The sequence below is a fragment of the Myxine glutinosa genome, chromosome 5 (genome assembly GCF_964187855.1).
Source record: "Myxine glutinosa chromosome 5, kmMyxGlut1.1, whole genome shotgun sequence".
NCBI classification, from domain to species: domain Eukaryota; kingdom Metazoa; phylum Chordata; class Myxini; order Myxiniformes; family Myxinidae; genus Myxine; species Myxine glutinosa.
In genome coordinates, this window is record NC_136265.1 from 164136917 (window position 1) to 164155809 (window position 18893).

The 18893-nt window shown below is 45.2% G+C and overlaps 1 protein-coding gene across 1 annotated transcript in view; it reads right to left on the minus strand.

Moving 5' to 3' along the window:
• Nucleotides 1-18893, minus strand: part of LOC137426814 (protein tweety homolog 1) — a 70924-nt gene that overhangs the window by 16098 nt on the left and 35933 nt on the right. Inside the window, exons 2-11 of the mRNA XM_068115738.2 lie at nt 12968-13132; nt 11520-11695; nt 5223-5334; nt 3975-4207; nt 3770-3865; nt 3604-3676; nt 3146-3233; nt 2894-2949; nt 553-636; nt 338-430 (exon numbers count right to left, since the gene is read on the minus strand). Coding sequence (XP_067971839.2) covers nt 338-430; nt 553-636; nt 2894-2949; nt 3146-3233; nt 3604-3676; nt 3770-3865; nt 3975-4207; nt 5223-5334; nt 11520-11695; nt 12968-13093 — 1137 coding nt within the window. The 5' untranslated portion in view covers nt 13094-13132. The remainder of the gene's footprint in view (nt 1-337; nt 431-552; nt 637-2893; nt 2950-3145; nt 3234-3603; nt 3677-3769; nt 3866-3974; nt 4208-5222; nt 5335-11519; nt 11696-12967; nt 13133-18893) is intronic.

Below are 18893 nucleotides of genomic sequence, written 5' to 3' on the forward strand. Positions count from 1 at the left end.
CAATTTGGGATCAAATAGGAATGTTTGCGGTTCACAAAGACATGGGAACATAAAAAATAAATAAAAAATCTTCGGCAAAGGATGAAGAAAATGGGCTTTGAGCCAGGCACAGCTGCCACTGCCATCCAGTGACGTACACGATTTAATCAGCAATCCCTTCAAGGCACAAAAAGCTAGGCCAAGCTGAATAGCATCCCATCACACAGTTGGTCTGCTTTTGCTGTAGAAGATGAGGCAAGTCCTAAAACTTGCACCGGCCACATGCCAGAAATGTGAAAATGACATGATCATAATTCTAAGGCCATTCTCACTTCAGTGCCGCAAGTCAACCGTTTACCTTGCGGAGGCCCCGGCAAGACAGGAGTGCGGTGAGATCTTGCAGCTGCCTCTCTGTGGTGTTGAGCTCGACCTGTATGCTGAAAACCTCCGTCTGTTCACATCCCAGCAGAAAATGGATGGACAGGAAATAAACGGCAACGCCGGAAGGTTTCCTGTTGCACAAGACGAGACAGATTTCCTGCCCGTAATGGATGTTGACATGCATTGCTCTACCTTGGGGGCAGTCAGGCCGATAGGTGGCAGGTGGATCATCACATTCTGGGTGTTGCTCAGAAGACGAAGGCAAAGCACCAAGTCCTGGTACATTTGTAAAGGGTTTGGAGGTGAAGGGACATCTGGGTGTAGATTTTATTACATCGGTGATGAAAAAGAGGAATATTCTATAAAGGATTAAAACCGAATTATCAAGTTGGGCAAAAAAGTGCACATATTATAAATTAGTGTCGTAAAAGTTTTTTTTTATTCCACATGTGCAATAATATCATTTGCTGCCCGCATATACAATGAACAAATCAGGAGACGACATTTACATGGGAAAGCAATTAATTTGGGGTGACTCGGTAGAAAGAGGGTTGAAGATATATTAACATGGGGACAGCCCATCCAGAAAACCCTCATGGGGAACAATGACCCAACGTAACCCCTACAAGAGGGTATCAACACCAGGCCCAAAAATCATGGCATTTAAAATCCAAAAAGCTGCCAGCTTGGCATTGTACATACTAGGGCATGCCCGTACTATATATATATGTAAAATTATATCCCCCCCCCTCTATTTACATGAAATGGTTTGGTCCATTCGCAAAGCCAAAGCGAACGGCTTGCGAGTACGGTGACAATCCCCCCCCTCTATTTACATGAAATGGTTTGGTCCAAAGCGAACGGCTTGCGAGTACGGTGACAATCCCCCCCCTCTATTTACATGAAATGGTTTGGTCCAAAGCGAACGGCTTGCGAGTACGGTGACAATCCCCCCCCCTCTATTTACATGAAATGGTTTGGTCCAAAGCGAACGGCTTGCGGAGTTTGGTAAAGAAATCGCCATAGCGTGCACAAACGCGCAGGAAAGCGAAAGAATCGCAAATTAGTTTTAATTAGTTTTAAAACATAGTTTAACGCCAACATAGCGGCAACATAGTTTGCCAACGTGAAATAAATGAATACGCTCTCAAATGTGCCGTCCGAGGCAGAGTCTGTTCGCCATGTTCGGCACACGTGATAGCTCGCTGCTCTCTGATTGGTTGAATCGTTTTTTGGACATAGCTCGGTAACTACTTCTCCGATTAATATGAAACCTTGAAAAGGCACATCCTCGGGTCCCCAGCAATATACCTAGGACCTAGGATATCATACGTGGATATACCTAGGATATCATATACCTAGGACGTGCCCGTACGTGGGTGCCCGTTCCTTGCCAAAAAAAAAAAAAAAAATTTGTGTAGGGGTGTGTGTGTGTAAACATCCTAGGGCGTGCCCGTACGTGGGTGCAAAAAAACATGCGTGCAAACAACAACAACAAAAAAAAACTTTGAAACCACGTGGCAGTAACGACCACAGAACCCCCCCCCCCTCTATTTACATGAATGGTTTGGTCCATTCGCAACGACCACAGAACCCCCCCCCCCCCCCCTCTATTTACATGAAATGGTTTGGTCCAAAGCGAACGGCTTGCGGAGTTTGGTAAAGAAATCGCCATAGCTCGGTAACTACTTGTCCGATTAATATGAAACCTTGAAAAGGCACATCCTCGGGTCCCCAGCAATATACCTGGCAAGTTTCAAGTATATCGGACCCGTGGTTGTCGAGAAACAGCGGTCACAGACAAACACACAAACACACAAACACACAAACACACAGACACACAGAGATTACTGGAATTATAGATAGATAAAGCACTACACATATAAAGCATTAGCCTGGTGTTGGCTTAGCGGTTAGGGTGCCGGCTTGGGATCTGAGGATCCTGAGTTAGAATCTCGGTCGATCGCTGAATTAACACCAGAGGGGTTGACTCAGCCTGTCATCCTTCCGAGGTCGGCAAATTGAGTACCAGCTTGCTGGGATGAATGATCCCGGTGTGTACCCCGATTTAGAATAGGTACACCGTATCCCTGCACATCGTAAGAGGCGACCAAGGGTTGGCGTCAGGAAGGGCATCCGGCCATAAAAACATTGCCTCAAACAGGGAACCATGATTGTCATGGGGCCCGCAAGGCTAACCCCCACTCTAGCGGGGAAAATGGCCTTAAAACGATCATTCATTCATTCATTCATTCATTCATCCGGGGAAGGTTTCCTGTTCCAGGGACTGATTTACATCTTTGGACTAGGGTATGTGTCTCCTTACGCAAAGGACTTTAATACTTTTGATTGAGGAAAATAAAATAGAGCAGATAAAAATTTGCATAAAATTGATGGAATAAGATTCATTTTAACCAACTGCCTGTGGACCGTCGCTGAGCTCCACTGCAACAGCGACTCACTCAAAACTAGTTTAATTTCAAACAGAAATCAAGAATTTGGTGAATCATCCAAAACGAAGGCTGGTTCATACCTTCTGGAAGGGGTTGGCCGTTGTTGGTGGGCAGAACAGGAAATAATCCAAGAGATCTGCAAAAAGGTCATCAGTAGTCACATCTTGAAAGTGACATCAATAACCAGGCCTCAATAATCCTACTGAAGGCCTTTTATGGGGCCTATCTTTAAAAAAAACACCTTCCCTTACAGCTTCATCACAGTTTTTAAAATAAGTGTCATGCACTGAGACTGATTCCCCAAAAGTACCACACCCCTTCCCCACCAACACCTCCAAAAGTACCCTGGGAAGCCGAGCAATGGTGCTGGGAGACGTACAACATGTATTGCTCGGGTGTACGGCAAACATCTCCAAGGGCCTGCACACAATGATATGAAGGAAGCCTTTTAAGATCTGTTTAATAACAGAACAACACATGTTGGTTATTCACAGCAAGGCAGTACACCTACATTCTGATGAACAACTTAAATGTGGAAAAGAATGATAAAACAATGAAGACGTGTGCTGCAGGAAAATTGTTCTTACGTTTACGTACCAAATATGAACCCCTAAATCACCAAATGCCGAATACAAGGCCCAACTCATCATGACGTTGCTCGTTTAATGCTACAACTGTATGTTAGATGGATGTCATTCCAACCCTGCATGACTGGTCCCTTCTGTCAATTACCAACGTGGGATTTACACTTGAAACCTTAAATAAATGAATAAATGGACAAGCACCTCACCACAGTAAGCGCAAGATTAAGAGCTAGACTTAACCAGCTGAGGAGTAGGAAAAGTGAGCAGGAAGTCATCGTTCTGTAGGGAACACGTACGGGGAAAGATTCCAGGTAACTATGTGAAGCAAGTGGATTAAGGTTTAATCGGAGCTTGCATTTTGTGCACAGTTACATGAGGAGCAGATAGCCATGGCGTGAAGCAAAGCTGAGCAGACATAGCAAGCAGAGCAGGAACTCAGCGATGAGCATCACCAGGTAACCCAGCCACCTGCACAAAAAAAGGAAGAATTAAGTTTGCCTTCTTTCCCATACCATACGTTTCCACCTTTACACCTCCTTTTCATAAGCGTCTCACTCCACAATTCTCCAGCATTCACCGTTGCGTCTCTGCACTCTGCACCACTCGTGCTTGAGTCATGAGATTTGGTGGTGATGAGCAGTCCATGGGATCAACGAGTGGCACGAGGCATCCCTCCAGGTGGCGGGTCCTCGCTGATGCACTGACCAGCCATTGCTCGACTGCGTTTCCTTCCTCTGCTGCCAGCACCTCTTGTAGTCTCAACAGAGCGGGCCTGACAGAGTTCTTGAGTCCTTGACGCATCTCCTCCACCTTTGAGCAGGAGTTGCGGTTAGGGGTGTTTTAGTTATTTTTGTCCCCCGTCGCACCGCAGAGCGAAAGGGGGACTATGGTTTTCCCCACCGGCCGTGTGTGCGTCCGTCCGTGCATGCGGACGTGCGTAAGCGAAGGACCGAATTCTAATTTGGTGTGTGGGTGCAAGTAGGCATATGGAAGAACCCTATTGAAAATTAGGTCGCCACGTCAAAATCCAAGATGGCCGCCACCATGTATGTCTGACGCCATGTATGTCTGAAACTTGTGAGCAGAATATCTTGAAAAATAAGCGAAGTACCAACTTCTAATCTGGTGTGTGGGTGTATCTGGGCATAAGGAAGAACCCTATGGAAAATTGGGTCGCCACGTCAAAATCCAAAATGGCCGCCACCATGTACATGTCTGAAACTTGTGAGCGAAATATCTTGAAAAATAAGCGAAGTACCAACTTCTAATCTGGTGTGTGGGTGTATCTACGCATAAGGGAGAACGCTATTGAAAATTGGGTCGCCACGTCCAAATCCAAAATGGCCGCCACCACGTACATGTCTGAAACTTGTGAGCGAAATATCTTGAAAAATAAGCGAAGTACCAACTTCTAATCTGGTGTGTGGGTGTATCTACGCATAAGGGAGAACGCTATTGAAAATTGGGTCGCCACGTCCAAATCCAAAATGGCCGCCTTGCGTCTTCCACTTTGTCAACTCATCACTTCATCGACGGGGGACCAAGGCGTAACGCTTGTTAAGGAAGGAATCGGGATTTGAATTTCAAAATCAATCACATTAAAGGCAGATGGAGTTGATAGTTTAGTTAGCGAAGCAATATGTCCACAACTTCAATGTTAAGCTCCAACTTGAACCCTCATGATCATAAAGCACAACCCTGTCAAACAGGTAGTTAGCGGAAACAAAAAAGGAAACATCATATTTGACCATCAGCCAAGCACTAGTCCAATTCCCCAAAATAATGCAAAACTAGCCTTGCGAAGGATTGAAGCGATCCGACTCACCATCAAGCGTGCAGCATTTGCAGTGATGTTCACATTCCCCAGCGAGTGACCGAATCTCGCTACCCCCTCGTTCACTTCGCTATTCCCATGGAAACCCAGGCCCACTGCCACGCTGAAAGACACAGAGGTCAATCGGTCTCGGTACCCAGCTTCCAGCACCACCACTTAAATTCTACATTAGCTGGGACGTGTATGCAAATTGACACCGCATGTGGCACAAATTGACATCACGCGCAGGAGGAAGCGTGACCAGGGCTCGCTTGCGTTTAGCCCAAAAGTAAATGTGGTGATAAACCGATGCGATTCGTCTGTTCGAGTCACAGGCGATTATTCGAGAGCAATCGATATTCATCATGTGATATCAGTCAGCACTACAAGCATACACCGGCATGCATCCCAGGCGTTTTCCAGTCAAATTCCTGCATCAAGAATCCCAACTAATTTTCCTATTTTTGATGGTTAGAATTTTAAAGTGATTCTTCACCATTGAGATATGGGGCCAAAAACGATATAGGGGACGATGTCTCACGATGTTGTGGACGCAATTTGGTGGTTGAGTTGGTAGGTGACAAGAACAACTTGATTAGATTTTGCTTCAGGTTCGAATCCAGATCCGGCCTATCAGTGGGATACAAAACGTAAACTGTTCAGCCTGGTGGAGGTATGCACTCTAACGAGTGCTGTTCTACAGTAGTTACTTAGATAAACTAGTAAAGCTGATAAGATAGCTTGGTTGATACTTCTTACAAAGAGTGGTGTGCTCCAGGATGCATCACTTGATCTGAGCTTTCGTCTTAACTTCTCTCTGGTGTTAGAATGCCGGCACACTAACCCTAAGCAAGTTCAGTGCTGCCAGCGCAGCCCCATGGCAAGGATAACACTGGGTGGTTTGCTTTTGCTTTCCAAGTGCTAGTCGGTGAAGGAATTTGCAACTCCTCTCGACTCTTTGTGAAGGACACCGTCAGATATTTAACGTCCACAAACTAACGCCAGCAGACACGATGCCGAGTTTAACGTCCATCCAAGGGACGGTTCACCCAAAGATGCCTCGAACTGTATGCAAAACTCCAGGATGACAGTTTGTAGCTCGGCCGAGATTCATACGCAGGTTCAGAGGCGAGTGTGCGTATCGCCAGGTAACCCTGCCAGCTCTCCGAGCTTAGAGTAGACTCAAAATATGTATTCCAGGAAGAGATGATGGTTCTGTATCAATAGGAGGAAATGATCCAACCCTAATAATTTAAGGACTATTTGTTTGTATTCTGTACACAATGGTGTGTGGGTTGGGATAGTGTAAGATTAAATTGAACAAAAAAATGAGGAAAGGAAGGGGAGGGAAGGGAGAAGAATAGAACAAGGAGGATGTGGGAATTAGGAGGAGAGAGGGAAGAAAAGGGCCATAAGGTTGGGAGAAGAGGGTAGTGAAACGTAAACGCCAACATTTTTTATATAATATGTAATATGTAAATGCTCCTTACCAATCATATTTACTAATCCAAATTATTGCTGGTGCAAGATTTAATGGAGAAATTTTCGTTGAGAGGATAAAGTAGCTCGGGTTGCGCAAAATGTGGGAATGAAATAAGAGCACGATTGTTCTCCGAGACCACGTCTGGGAGCAAGATGAGAGCAGGCAGATAAAGCGGTGACAGCTGCACTACTCGAGGGGTACGTTGAGGTTCGATCCCTGGGGTCAAATAAAAACAATTAACAAATTGCAACAGGAAGTTATCTCTATACTTACATTTGCGACATTCAACGCTGGCTCCTCCACCATCCTGCCTTTTCCAGTACTAGGGCATTGCCCGTACTATATCTATATCTAAAATTATATCCCCCCCCTCTATTTACATGAAATGGTTTGGTCCAAAGCGAACGGCTTGCGAGTACGGTGACAATCCCCCCCCTCTATTTACATGCAATGGTTTGGTCCAAAGCGAACGGCTTCCGGAGTTTGGTAAAGAAATCGCCATCGCGTGCACAAACGCGCAGGAAAGCGAATGAATCGCAAATTCGGTTTTATTAGTTTTAAAACATAGTTTAACGCCAACATAGTTTGCAAACGTGAAATAAATGAATACGCTCTCAAATGTGCCATCCGAGGCAGAGTGTGTCCTCCACGTTCGGCACACGCGATCGTTCGCTGCTCTCTGATTGGTTGAATCGTTTTTTGGACATAGCTCGGTAAGTAATTGTCCGATTAATATGAAACCTTGAAAAGGCACATCCTCGGGTCCCCAGCAATATACCTGGCAAGTTAAAAGTATATCGGACCCGTGGTTGTCGAGAAACAGCGGTCACAGACAAACAGACGTACAAACGTACAGACGTACAAACAGAGATTACTGGAATTATAGATAGATTCGTGTTTCCCCAATATCATCACACCAATATCTCAATTTGAAAAGCAAACGGGTTGTGGGAGGTGGGAGGGGGATAGGATGGGGGTGGAGGGGGTTATGGGAGATGTATGTATGGACAATATGGTGGGATCAGTGAAGGCTGCATCTGCCTTGGATTTCCGTAACAGTTAAAAGCTTTAACATTTTCCCACGGAGGACAACTGGGAAGACAACAGAGAGAGAGAAAGCAGGCTCAAGGTGGTTGTTTGCTAACGTGACGAGTCGGAAATCTTAAAAAATAAATTAAAAAGAATTATTTTTCCTTTACAATTTTTTCCACAACTTTTTTTGTTTGTTTGTATACTGAATCGAGGCTCGTGAAAGAGCTAACATTTATTTCACAAACAAATCAACCAGACAAACAAAATATACAAAAAGAGGGAGCGGAAGACAAGATGGGGAGAGAAAGGGAAGCACACAACCACAACATTTGAGAGCAGGGAGAAGTGTGGGAGGGAGAGGGCTTGGGGGCAGGAGGCGTGGGAAGGGGAGGGGGGGAGGGGGGGGGAGAGGTATAAAACACAAGGGGACCGAAATTAGCGGGGGTAGAAAAGATCTTTTTTTTTTGTATACTGAATCGAGGCTCGTGAAAGAGCTAACATTTATTTCACAAACAAATCAACCAGACAAACAAAATATACAAAAAGAGGGAGCGGAAGACAAGATGGGGAGAGAAAGGGAAGCACACAACCACAACATTTGAGAGCAGGGAGAAGTGTGGGAGGGAGAGGGCTTGGGGGCAGGAGGCGTGGGAAGGGGAGGGGGGGAGGGGGGGGGAGAGGTATAAAACACAAGGGGACCGAAATTAGCGGGGGTAGAAAAGATCTTTTTTTTTTGTATACTGAATCGAGGCTCGTGAAAGAGCTAACATTTATTTCACAAACAAATCAACCAGACAAACAAAATATACAAAAAGAGGGAGCGGAAGACAAGATGGGGAGAGAAAGGGAAGCACACAACCACAACATTTGAGAGCAGGGAGAAGTGTGGGAGGGAGAGGGCTTGGGGGCAGGAGGCGTGGGAAGGGGAGGGGGGGAGGGGGGGGGAGAGGTATAAAACACAAGGGGACCGAAATTAGCGGGGGTAGAAAAGATCTTTTTTTTTTGTATACTGAATCGAGGCTCGTGATACACATATTAGAATCAATGCAGGCAAACTACGTTCGGGTAAGTATTGAATGCAAAGTCGAGGCTCATGGAGGAGCTAGCGCACATAGAATGAAGCAGGATGTGACAGAATAACAGAAATGTAATTTGAAGGAGAGGGGGGAACACACCAACAGTGGGTTGAGGGACAAAATAGAGGGAGACATGGACAAATAATGAGTGTGGGAAGAATGAGAGGTAGGGGAGGATGGATGAGGTGGAAAGATGGATACAGAAGCAAACTCTCAAGAAGGAAAAAAAAAAAAAAAAGGAGAGTTGGAAGGAAGTGGGCTTGGCGAGAGCCAATAGGAGCAAACCAGGCTTGTCAAGCGCCTATTTATCCGAATGACTCCTAAACTAGGTTACAAGGGTCAAAATGGAATAGTCAGGTCTTGAAAGATTTGGGTACTCAGAAAGCAACTCGTTATCCATGGCGAAAGCAAGCTGGGTGACAAAACCTCGAGGTCGTTGTCCAAAATCCATCCTTTTGCTGCGATAAAGAGTTGACGTCTGAAACGTCATCCTCTCCTCGGCGGTGAATATACTCCGATCAAAGTTCCGTCGTTTCCATCCATTGCTATACCTGTCCGCTGACGTGGAACGACACTAGCTTTCAAGAGTTCAAGAGCAAGGCCAGTTCTCAAACACCCCCCTCCCCCATTCCCACGCCTCCTCCCCCCAAGCCCTCTCCCTCCCACAGATCTCCCGATGTCCCTGCTTTCAAATGTTGCGTTTGTGTGCTTCCCCCTCTCTCCCCATCTTGTCTACCGCTCCCCTTATTATATGTTTTATGTGTCTGTTTGATTTTTTTTTTGTGTGATTAATGTTCGCTCTTGTATACAAAAAAAAAGGAAAAAAATTCACTCAACACGAAATGCCTCTACTCAGTTTTTCATTCGGAATTTGACAAAAATCACATCAGCTTACAAATGAAGTGACTGGAATGCGCTCGATACGCAACAGCACGTCAGATCGTGCTGCAAGAAATTGAAGCCAATGACGAAGACCCTGGTGGAACTCTTCCTGAAATTTCAAGTTATTGCAAGTACATAAAGGTCTCCAAGTATGTATGCATCTGAGACCCTCTGAATGTTAAACCATGTGCCATGAAAGATGAAAGTTTAAAACAAACTGGAAATACCCCAGTGGAGAAACACGATGCAATACGCAAACAAATCTAGAATGGCAGTCTTCGGTAGAGCGCATACCTCCGCAAGTCTGAACAGTTTACGTTTTGCATCCCACTGATAGGCCGGACCTGGATCCGGACCTGAACTAAAATCGAATCAGCTTGTTCTTGTCGCATAACCAACTTATCCACCAAGTTTTGTCATTATACATCCACAACTTTTTGAGATATCAGGCTATATATCGTTGTTGGCCCTATCTCTCAACACTAAAGAATCACTTAAAATTCTAGTATCCGTATTCGGATCTTCACCCAAATGTAATCATTTCATCCTTGTCACAAACCCAACCTGTCCACCAAAGTTCATCCAAATCCGTCCACAACTTTGAGATATCCTGCTCACAAACAAACAGACAAACTCACAAACAGACAGGGCTGAAAACACAACATTTGTCCACCTTTGGTGGTGGGGGTAACACACCTGCTTTGGGTTCGTTTTAGATAAAGAGGACCATGGAGGAGCAGAAGGTGGCCAGGTGGTGGTTAGGGTTATTCTCAGCATAATACCCTCCCTCATGTAATTTCTACAGCAGTACAATTGTTGCAAATCGACTACAATAAAATGAATGCTGCCTTAGTCACAATACTTGGTGAATGTGAATGGTATTCAAGTAAAATCAGAGCATTTACACAAGAGTGGTATAAAGTATTTTTTTTTTGCTTTTGAAGGAATGAAAAACATTCCAAAGTGTCCATTAGCCTTTGATCGCAATGCAACAAGAAGCCACAATTTACTCGTTTGAGATGGCGCGGTAGTTAAGAGGTACACACGCTCGGCTCTAAGCTGTCTCGTCTGGTGGGTTCAAATACCGGCCCACCTATAAACCCAAATCACCCAAATATTTAATATCCAGGGGGATGCATCGATGCGTGCACCGTCAATCGAAAGGACCTTAAGCTGGAGAGCCTGCCTCCCAGCACCGGCCATCAACGATCCCAAGGTGTATTTTGTATAAAGAGCAGGCGAGTTATCACCAGCACCCTGAGCACATTACAAATTCCTGTCCTGACTGCTGGGATGGCAATGGCAAACCACCCAGCATCACCCTTGCCAAGAGACCGATTTGGCAGCACCGGCACTTTGCCAAGACTATGGTCCATTGATGATGATGCTGATGGTGGTTACAATAAAATGCAACAAAAATGTATTCCTGTGTTTAAAGCAAGCGTGGTGGATTTATTTCCATGGTATTTCCATGGTATTTGCATGTTTGGAAACATTTTTTTTAGCTTTTCAAAATTATGGGTTGAATGCAGAAACGATTTTCTAAACCGATTGCAAAAGATGATACCATTCTGCTCCCCCTCTGCGCACCCCCAACCCGTCCCCGTTCCCCGATGGTGAAAAACGCATTCAGGGATACCTTTAAAACATTGAGCGAGCGAGCAAAGGCAGCGCAACCCAATATAGCAAATGTTAAAATCTTGTATCCATGTCGAGCACACTTATCTCGATACAAAGAGGTAGATATATGAGATGGGTGGTGCACGGTGACCCTAGGTAGACCATGATCTACTAACGCATCGACGCATGATGCCACAGATGTTCACCTGCTCTCACCCAAACAGCAATGTGGCCGAAGAAAGAGTCCGTGCAAGGCAAGAACGCCGGGCCCTCCATCCCTCCCCGTCCTGGACGGTGCTCTCTCTTCGGCAGAGACACACCAGGCCGAAGAGAAGGAAGAGCACGTTCAAACCGAGGCAGGCGAGTATGCAGGCCGCAACTAACACGAGTGACTGGGGGAAGTGAGGAAGTCAGAAGTGAGACGTAACTGTGTAAAGGTTACAATACAAGGACTTATATAAGCAGATAGCATGTTGGCAATATCTAAGGCGATGATAAATAGCAGCAATTTCTGTCCGACAGATGCTGCCGTGGGAATTTGCTTTGCAGACATGCAGTCGCGCACACAAGGCGACGAAAGCACTTTGTGGGTAGTTGAGCTTAGTTATTTTGCTGCCCACAGATGTAACTCTGGTTCTTCCTTCCCTCGGACATCAAATATTAAAAAGACCGAGGATCCCACACACCATCTCAATCCACTCCTGCTGCTCTCACATTACTGTGGGCGAGAGAGGGGGCAACGGAAGGGGGCAAAAGGGGGATGGAAGCTCTGCAGCCTCATCTTGTAAGCATTGCCTTTGATGGATTATAAAGAAAACAATCTTTGTTTTATTGCAAAAATTGTGTTTATACTATCTCCAAAGGTCCCAGCATTTCCACAGAGATGGAAATACTAAAATAAATGCACAACTATGAGAGCAATTCACTAAAGGGCCGTCTATTTATTACATAAGCAAATATACAATAAATAAATAAATATATAATAAATAAATATATATATAATATATAAATTTATATTATTTATATATATATATATATATATATATATATATATATATATATATATATACATATATATATATATATATATATATATATATATATATATATATATATATACATACATACATACATACATACATACACACACACACACACACACACACACACACACACACACACACACACACACACACATAATTAATTGTACAGTTTCGGTTGTTCCTAAACTTAAATAATTTAAAGGATAGTTGTAAATGATGTTAATTTCACAACATCCCATATTCAAACACGTATGTATCATAAAATAAATAAATATATCGTATGTATCATAAAACACACACACACACACACACACACACACACACACACACACACAGTATGTATCAGCAAAAAGAACCAGAACACGGGTCGAGCCTTTGAAAAGATCTACAGATCCATCATGAACTGCCTGGAACACAAGGTCCGAATATTGTGTCCGTGTGTTGTTATCCGACTGTTTTAACCCCGGTGTACATCGGGGCCTGTAAAGACCTGCATGTCGTTTCGCCCCTTCACAAGCCTTAACTTCTGTATATAAAAACCTGTCCTTTGTGACCACGGCCGAAATTCTCAAAAATTCACGTTTGTTCATAGAAACACACGTGGACCGGGCCGAGACGCACCTGCTGGTATGCCGCATCATGGGGCGCGAAGTCAAGGCTCACCGGGTGCAGCTCAAAGTCCCGCCTGGGGACCGATCGGAGCCAGAGAGACCAGGTCGGCGGGTCGAACACCAGTGGGGAATCCATGAGCGAACAGAGCGGGCGAGCACTGACGATTGATCCGATCTGGGAGGTTCAACGAGAACGAGGCTAGGGCTGGATTTAGTTCATGTGGTCAGAGAATAAAGGGAGGAAAAGGGTGAAATAAATCAGTCGCAGGAAGGAAAACGATAGGATAGGATAGGATAGGGTGTGTTAGGGTAATGATGGCGGGGAGAAGGGGGCAGGAAGAGCGAGGGGCTTGAAAATTAACTTTACAATGAAACGAAACGACAGGGTGACGCCTTTATCGCCTTTATCGGACCGATGACCACCTTGCGGAGGAGAGGAGGAGGGGAGGGGAGGAAGGCGTTGTGCAAACACAGGCTCGGGAGGGGGGTGGAGTTGGCCGAACATGAACAATATTTGATTTCCATTGTAGAAAGAATGCCACGAGTGTGTTCGGCGGTTGTATCTGCAAAAGGTGGCGACTTTGCCGAGTCAAAGATTTAAATTAAATTTTGTTAAACAAAATGATTCTATGATTTCTTTTTTTATCTCCAATTGTTTATTGGTTCACGATTTATCAAACAGAGTGACCACTATATTCGTCATGGGTGTGTGTCTGTCTATGTGTCTGTCTGTCTGTCTGTCCGCAGCATAACTTCCCGATGATATCATCCGATCTTGATGAAACGTGGGTGGGAGGTTGATATCATGATCTAGTTGTGTCCTGCCTAGAGTGGGCCCATTGCGCCCATTGTGGGCGGAGCCACGCCCGAAAAAGATGTCTTTTTAGGGGGTAATCGAGTTCAAGCTACATCTTCTCCGAGGGAGTTGGTGGAATCTGACAGGGGTTTCGGTATTTGGTTAGGCCAATGTCATGTGTCCAGCCCCACGGAGCTCGATTTTTCATTTTCGCCCCAAGGTCAAGGTCACAAGGTCACGAAATTTAGAAAAGTCGATTTTTGATGGTTTTATTACATTGTTCGCTTCCTGATAGGGTGAAATATTGTACATGATCTTATATTATCACATACATCATGAAATACAAGTTTTCCAACAAATTTCAGAATCTTCGACCTTTGACCTTTGAAGGTCACAAAGGTCAAATTTTCAAAGTTGTTGGAATCGAACCGAATTTTCGGTATTGTGCAGCTAACTAACCTCATAACTGATTATACATTATTTTCTATCTCATTTCAAGGTCAGTAACCTTCGTTTTGACATTTCCAGGCCAGCACCACACACACAATTATGTACAGCTGGCTCTTAAAGGCCTGCGCACGCAGCGCATTGGGGCCCTTTGTAAATAGGCATGTACACCGCATTTCGGCGGCCGACACCTGCCACTTGGGCCCCAGACCCCCCAGTCAGGGCCTGTTTCAGTTATAGTCCGTCCTTTGTCATTGAATACCGCTCACTCGTGAACCATCATCGTCTCCTGACTTTTGTTCTATGCTTAATTTCAGAGTGCTTTGAGACATTAAACTGCGTAAATTTCAATAAAAACTGGAAAAATTGAGGTGTTCTAAAACTTTTGACCGGTAGTGTACATATACATAAATACATACACTACATGGCCAAAGTATGTGGACACCCGAACATCACACCCGTTTGTGCTCGTCGAACATCTCATTTCAAAATAATGGGCATTAATATGGAGTTGGTCCCCCCTTTGCTGCTATAACATCCTCCACTCTTCTGGGAAGGCTTTCCACTAGAGGTTGGAACATTGCTGCAGGGATTTGTTCCATTCATCCACAAGAGCATTAGTGAGGTCGGGCACTGATGTTGGGCGATTAGGCCTGGCTCGCAGTCGGGGTTCCAATTCATCCCAAAGGTGTTCATTGGGGTTGAGGTCAGGGCTCTGTGCAGGCCAGTCAAGTTCTTCCACACCGATCTTGACAAACCATTTCTGTATGGACTTCGCTTTGGGCATGGGGGCATTGTCATGCTGAAACAGGAAAGGGCCTTCCCCAAACTGTTGCCACAAGTTGGAAGAACACAATCAGAATGTCATTGTATGCTGTAGCGTTAAGATTTCCCTTCACTGGAACTAAGGGGCATAGCCCGAACCAAGAAAGACAGCCCCAGACCATTATTCCTCCTCCACCAAACTTTACAGTTGGCACTATGCATTCGGGCAAGTAGCGTTCTCCTGGCATCTGCCAAACCCAGATTCGTCCGTCGGACTGCCAGATGGTGAAGCGTGATTCATCACTCCAGATAACGTGTTTCCACTGCTCCAGAGTCCAATAGCTGCGAGCTTTACACCACTCCAGCCGACACTTCGCATTGCGCATGGTGATCATTGGCTTGTGTGCGGCTGCTCGGCCATGGAAACCCATTTCATGAAGCTCGAACAGTTGTTGTGCTGACGTTGCTTCCAGAGGCAGTTTGGAACTCGGTAGTGAATGTTGCAACCGAGAACAGACGATTTTTACGCCCTACATGCTTCAGCACTCGGCGGCCTCGTTCTGTGAGCTTGTGTGGCCTACCACTTCGCGGCTGAGCTGTTGTTGCTCCAAGACGTTTCCACTTCACAATAACAGCGCTTGCAGTTGACCGGTACAGCTCTAGCAGAGCAGAAATTTGAAGAACTGACTTGTTGGAAAGGTTCATCCTCAGACCATGCCACATTGAAAGTCACTGAGCTCTTCAGTACGGCCCATTCTACTGCCAATGTTTGTCTATGAAGATTGCTTGGCTGTGTGCTTGATTATATATACACCTGTCAACAATGGGTGTGGCTGAAACAGCGGAATCCACTAATTATAAGGGGTGTCCGCATACTTTTGGCCATATAGTGCATATATATATATATATATATATATATATATATATATATATATATATATATATATAAGCGTGATCCACAGATATATGTAATATTTAATACTATCAAAACTCCATGTTCCACAAGGCTGCCCTTGTTCCTATGTTTATAAAGATCATATGTACCAAATATGAGGTCAATTGGCACTTATTTAGAGGTTGCTCAAAAAATAACATTATTAATTGATCCTGTTTTTTTCTGATGCCAGAAACTCGCAGCTCTTCCACAGTTTTGTTGCTGGGCAAGTCTGAAAAGGAAATAACATGTGGGGGACTACCAACCAAAGGACACACATTGCAGAAAATGGTGTACCATCACATACAAGAACACAATACAGTTCGTGAAAGTGCCAAACTTAATGTACAAGCTGTGTGTGCATACTGGGAGAAAGCACGAATTCCAGTGCAGAGAGTACATTCCTGTGAGCACCAACTTTTGAAGTTGTATGATGCCTACAAACTGGTAAAGAAAAATAGAACCAAGACATTTGAAAACTATAGAGTGAAGGAGCAGATGTTCAAAGATGATCTTCAATCCATCTTCGATATCTCACCAAATGAAGCGCTTGAGAAAATGACGAATGAAGAAGACAAAGCATTCCTTATCATGCAGCGTGAGGATCCCTCAAGTTCACGTATGGGATCTGTGGACAACACTCTGGCAGTGAAGGAGAACAGAAAGCGTATCAGGCATGAGAATGAAGATAAAAGAAAGAAGAAACATGCTGCTGAGACACCAACAGCAATGCAATCTGTTCCATCAACATCGGCTGTGGTTGATGATGATGATGATGAGTCTGAGATTGAAAGCTCCGTTATTCAGGGGACAATGAATTCAAACTCCAAAGTCCATCTTCTGCCAAACAGGCGAAAAAGGCTCCCATCAAGGTGATCACTCCAGCAATATAGACCAGGAGCCCAGAAGGTTTGAATGAATGAATGAATGATCGTTTTAAGGCCATTTTTCCCACTAGAGCGGGGGTTAGCCTTGCGGGCCCCATGACAATCATGGTTCCCTGTTTGAGGCAATGTTTTTATGGCCGGATGCCCTTCCTGACGCCAACCCTTGGTCACGCTCTTTACGATGAGCAGGGATACAGTGTACCTATTCTAAATCGGGGTACACACCGTGATCATTCATCCCAGCAAGCTGGTACTCAATTTGCCGACCTCGGAAGGATGACAGGCTGAGTCAACCCCCCTGGCGTTAATTCAGCGATCGACCGGGATTCGAACCCAGGATCCTAGGATCCCAAGCTGCCACCCTAACTGCTAAGCCAACACCAGGCTGTTTATTCTGGCTGTCCCAGAAGGTTTATTCAAGTGAAAAGCGCCGAAGCAACTGACCACGTGGGTTGAAAGGGTTCTACCCCCACATCACAAAAATGCATTGCTGTTGGGTCAGGGCCGGTGCCTTCCTGCCCAAATCGCCCAAAATAGGGACGCCATTACCGAAAATCCTGTTGTCATCAATATCTGGAAAACTATACATGGCAGTATCACAAATCTGGTGTCTACACCCATGTTTTCATGGTCAATGTGTGTACCCCGGTTTAGAATAGGTACACCGTATCCCTGCGTGTCGTAAGAGGCGACTAAAAGGGTTGGCGTCAGGAAGGGCATCCGGCCATAAAAACATTGCCTCAAAAAGAGAACCATGACAATTACAACTACATATGGGCAGGGTACAGCCCGAAGTACCCCGTGGGGGACCCCACTCCCTCTCGTCAAAACTCAAGGTGGGGAATCCGATCGAAGCAAGGGTGGAAATCATTCCATTTATGACGACGAAACGTCTGATGCCTGACGTGGAGATCGGTTTCTGAGGTTTGGGACATGGAATGTAGGGACAATGACAGGGAGATCAGGATAAGTGGTGGAAGTATTGGTCAGAAGAAGAGTGGACATATGTTGTGTGCAGGAGACGAGATGGAAGGGAAGTGGTGTGAGAATGGTGAAGGGTAGGCAGGGACAGAAATACAAGTTTGTGTGGCAAGGGTGCCCAGAAAGTGTGAATGGTGTTGGTGTCCTGTTTTCTGAGGAGTTTGTAGACAGTGTGGTGAGTGTGACTAGAGTGAGTGATAGGTTGATGATGGTGAAAATGATGATTGGAAAGCTCTTGGTGAACGTCATCTCGGGATATGCTCCGCAGGTTGGTCGGAGCGATGAAGAGAAGGACAAGTTCTGGTGTGCTATAGAGAAGCTGATGGAAAACGTGAAAGATGAGGAAGTTGTTGTGGTAGGAAGAGACCTAAATGGACATGTGGGAAGGAGTATGGCCGGTTTTGAGGGAGTTCATGGGGGTTACGGATATGGTGTGAGAAATGGAGAAGGTGAAAGGATTTTGGAGTTTGCTGATGGAGCTGATTTGTTGATTTGTAATACTCAGTTCCAGAAAGAGGATAATAAGCTTGTTACATATACGTCAGGTGGGTCGACGACAACCGTTGACTACCTGCTGGTGAGTAGGCGAGAAAGGGGGCACCTCCGGGACACAAAGGTGATCCCGGGGGAGGAGGCTGTTTCACAGCACCACTTGGTTGTCTGCGACATAAGGGTGAAAGGTGCGAGGAGAGCTCGGCGGGTGAAGTACCAACCGAGAATGAAGGTGTGGAGGTTGAAAGAGGTGACAGTGAGGGAGGCATTAAAAGAGAGGCTGAATATGGTAGAGGATGATGTGGTTGAGCTTGAAAGTGGTTGGATGTCAATGAAAGATAGTCTGTTGGGAGCCGTTGGTGAGGTATGTGGATGGACAAAAGAACCACCGAGGCACTCGGAAACATGGTGGTGGGATGATGAAGTTGGAAAGAAGATTGATGAGAAGAGGAAGAAGTTCAAGGAGTGGCAGAAGGCAAAGGGTATGGGGGCAGAAAAGGGAGAGCATGAAAGTTATAAGGCAGTCAAGAAGGCTGCAAAGAAAGAGGTAGCAAAGGCACAGGAAGCATGTCGGAAAAAGTTCGGAGAACGCTTGGATTTGGAAGAGGGTCAGAGAGCGGTATTCAGGATTTCA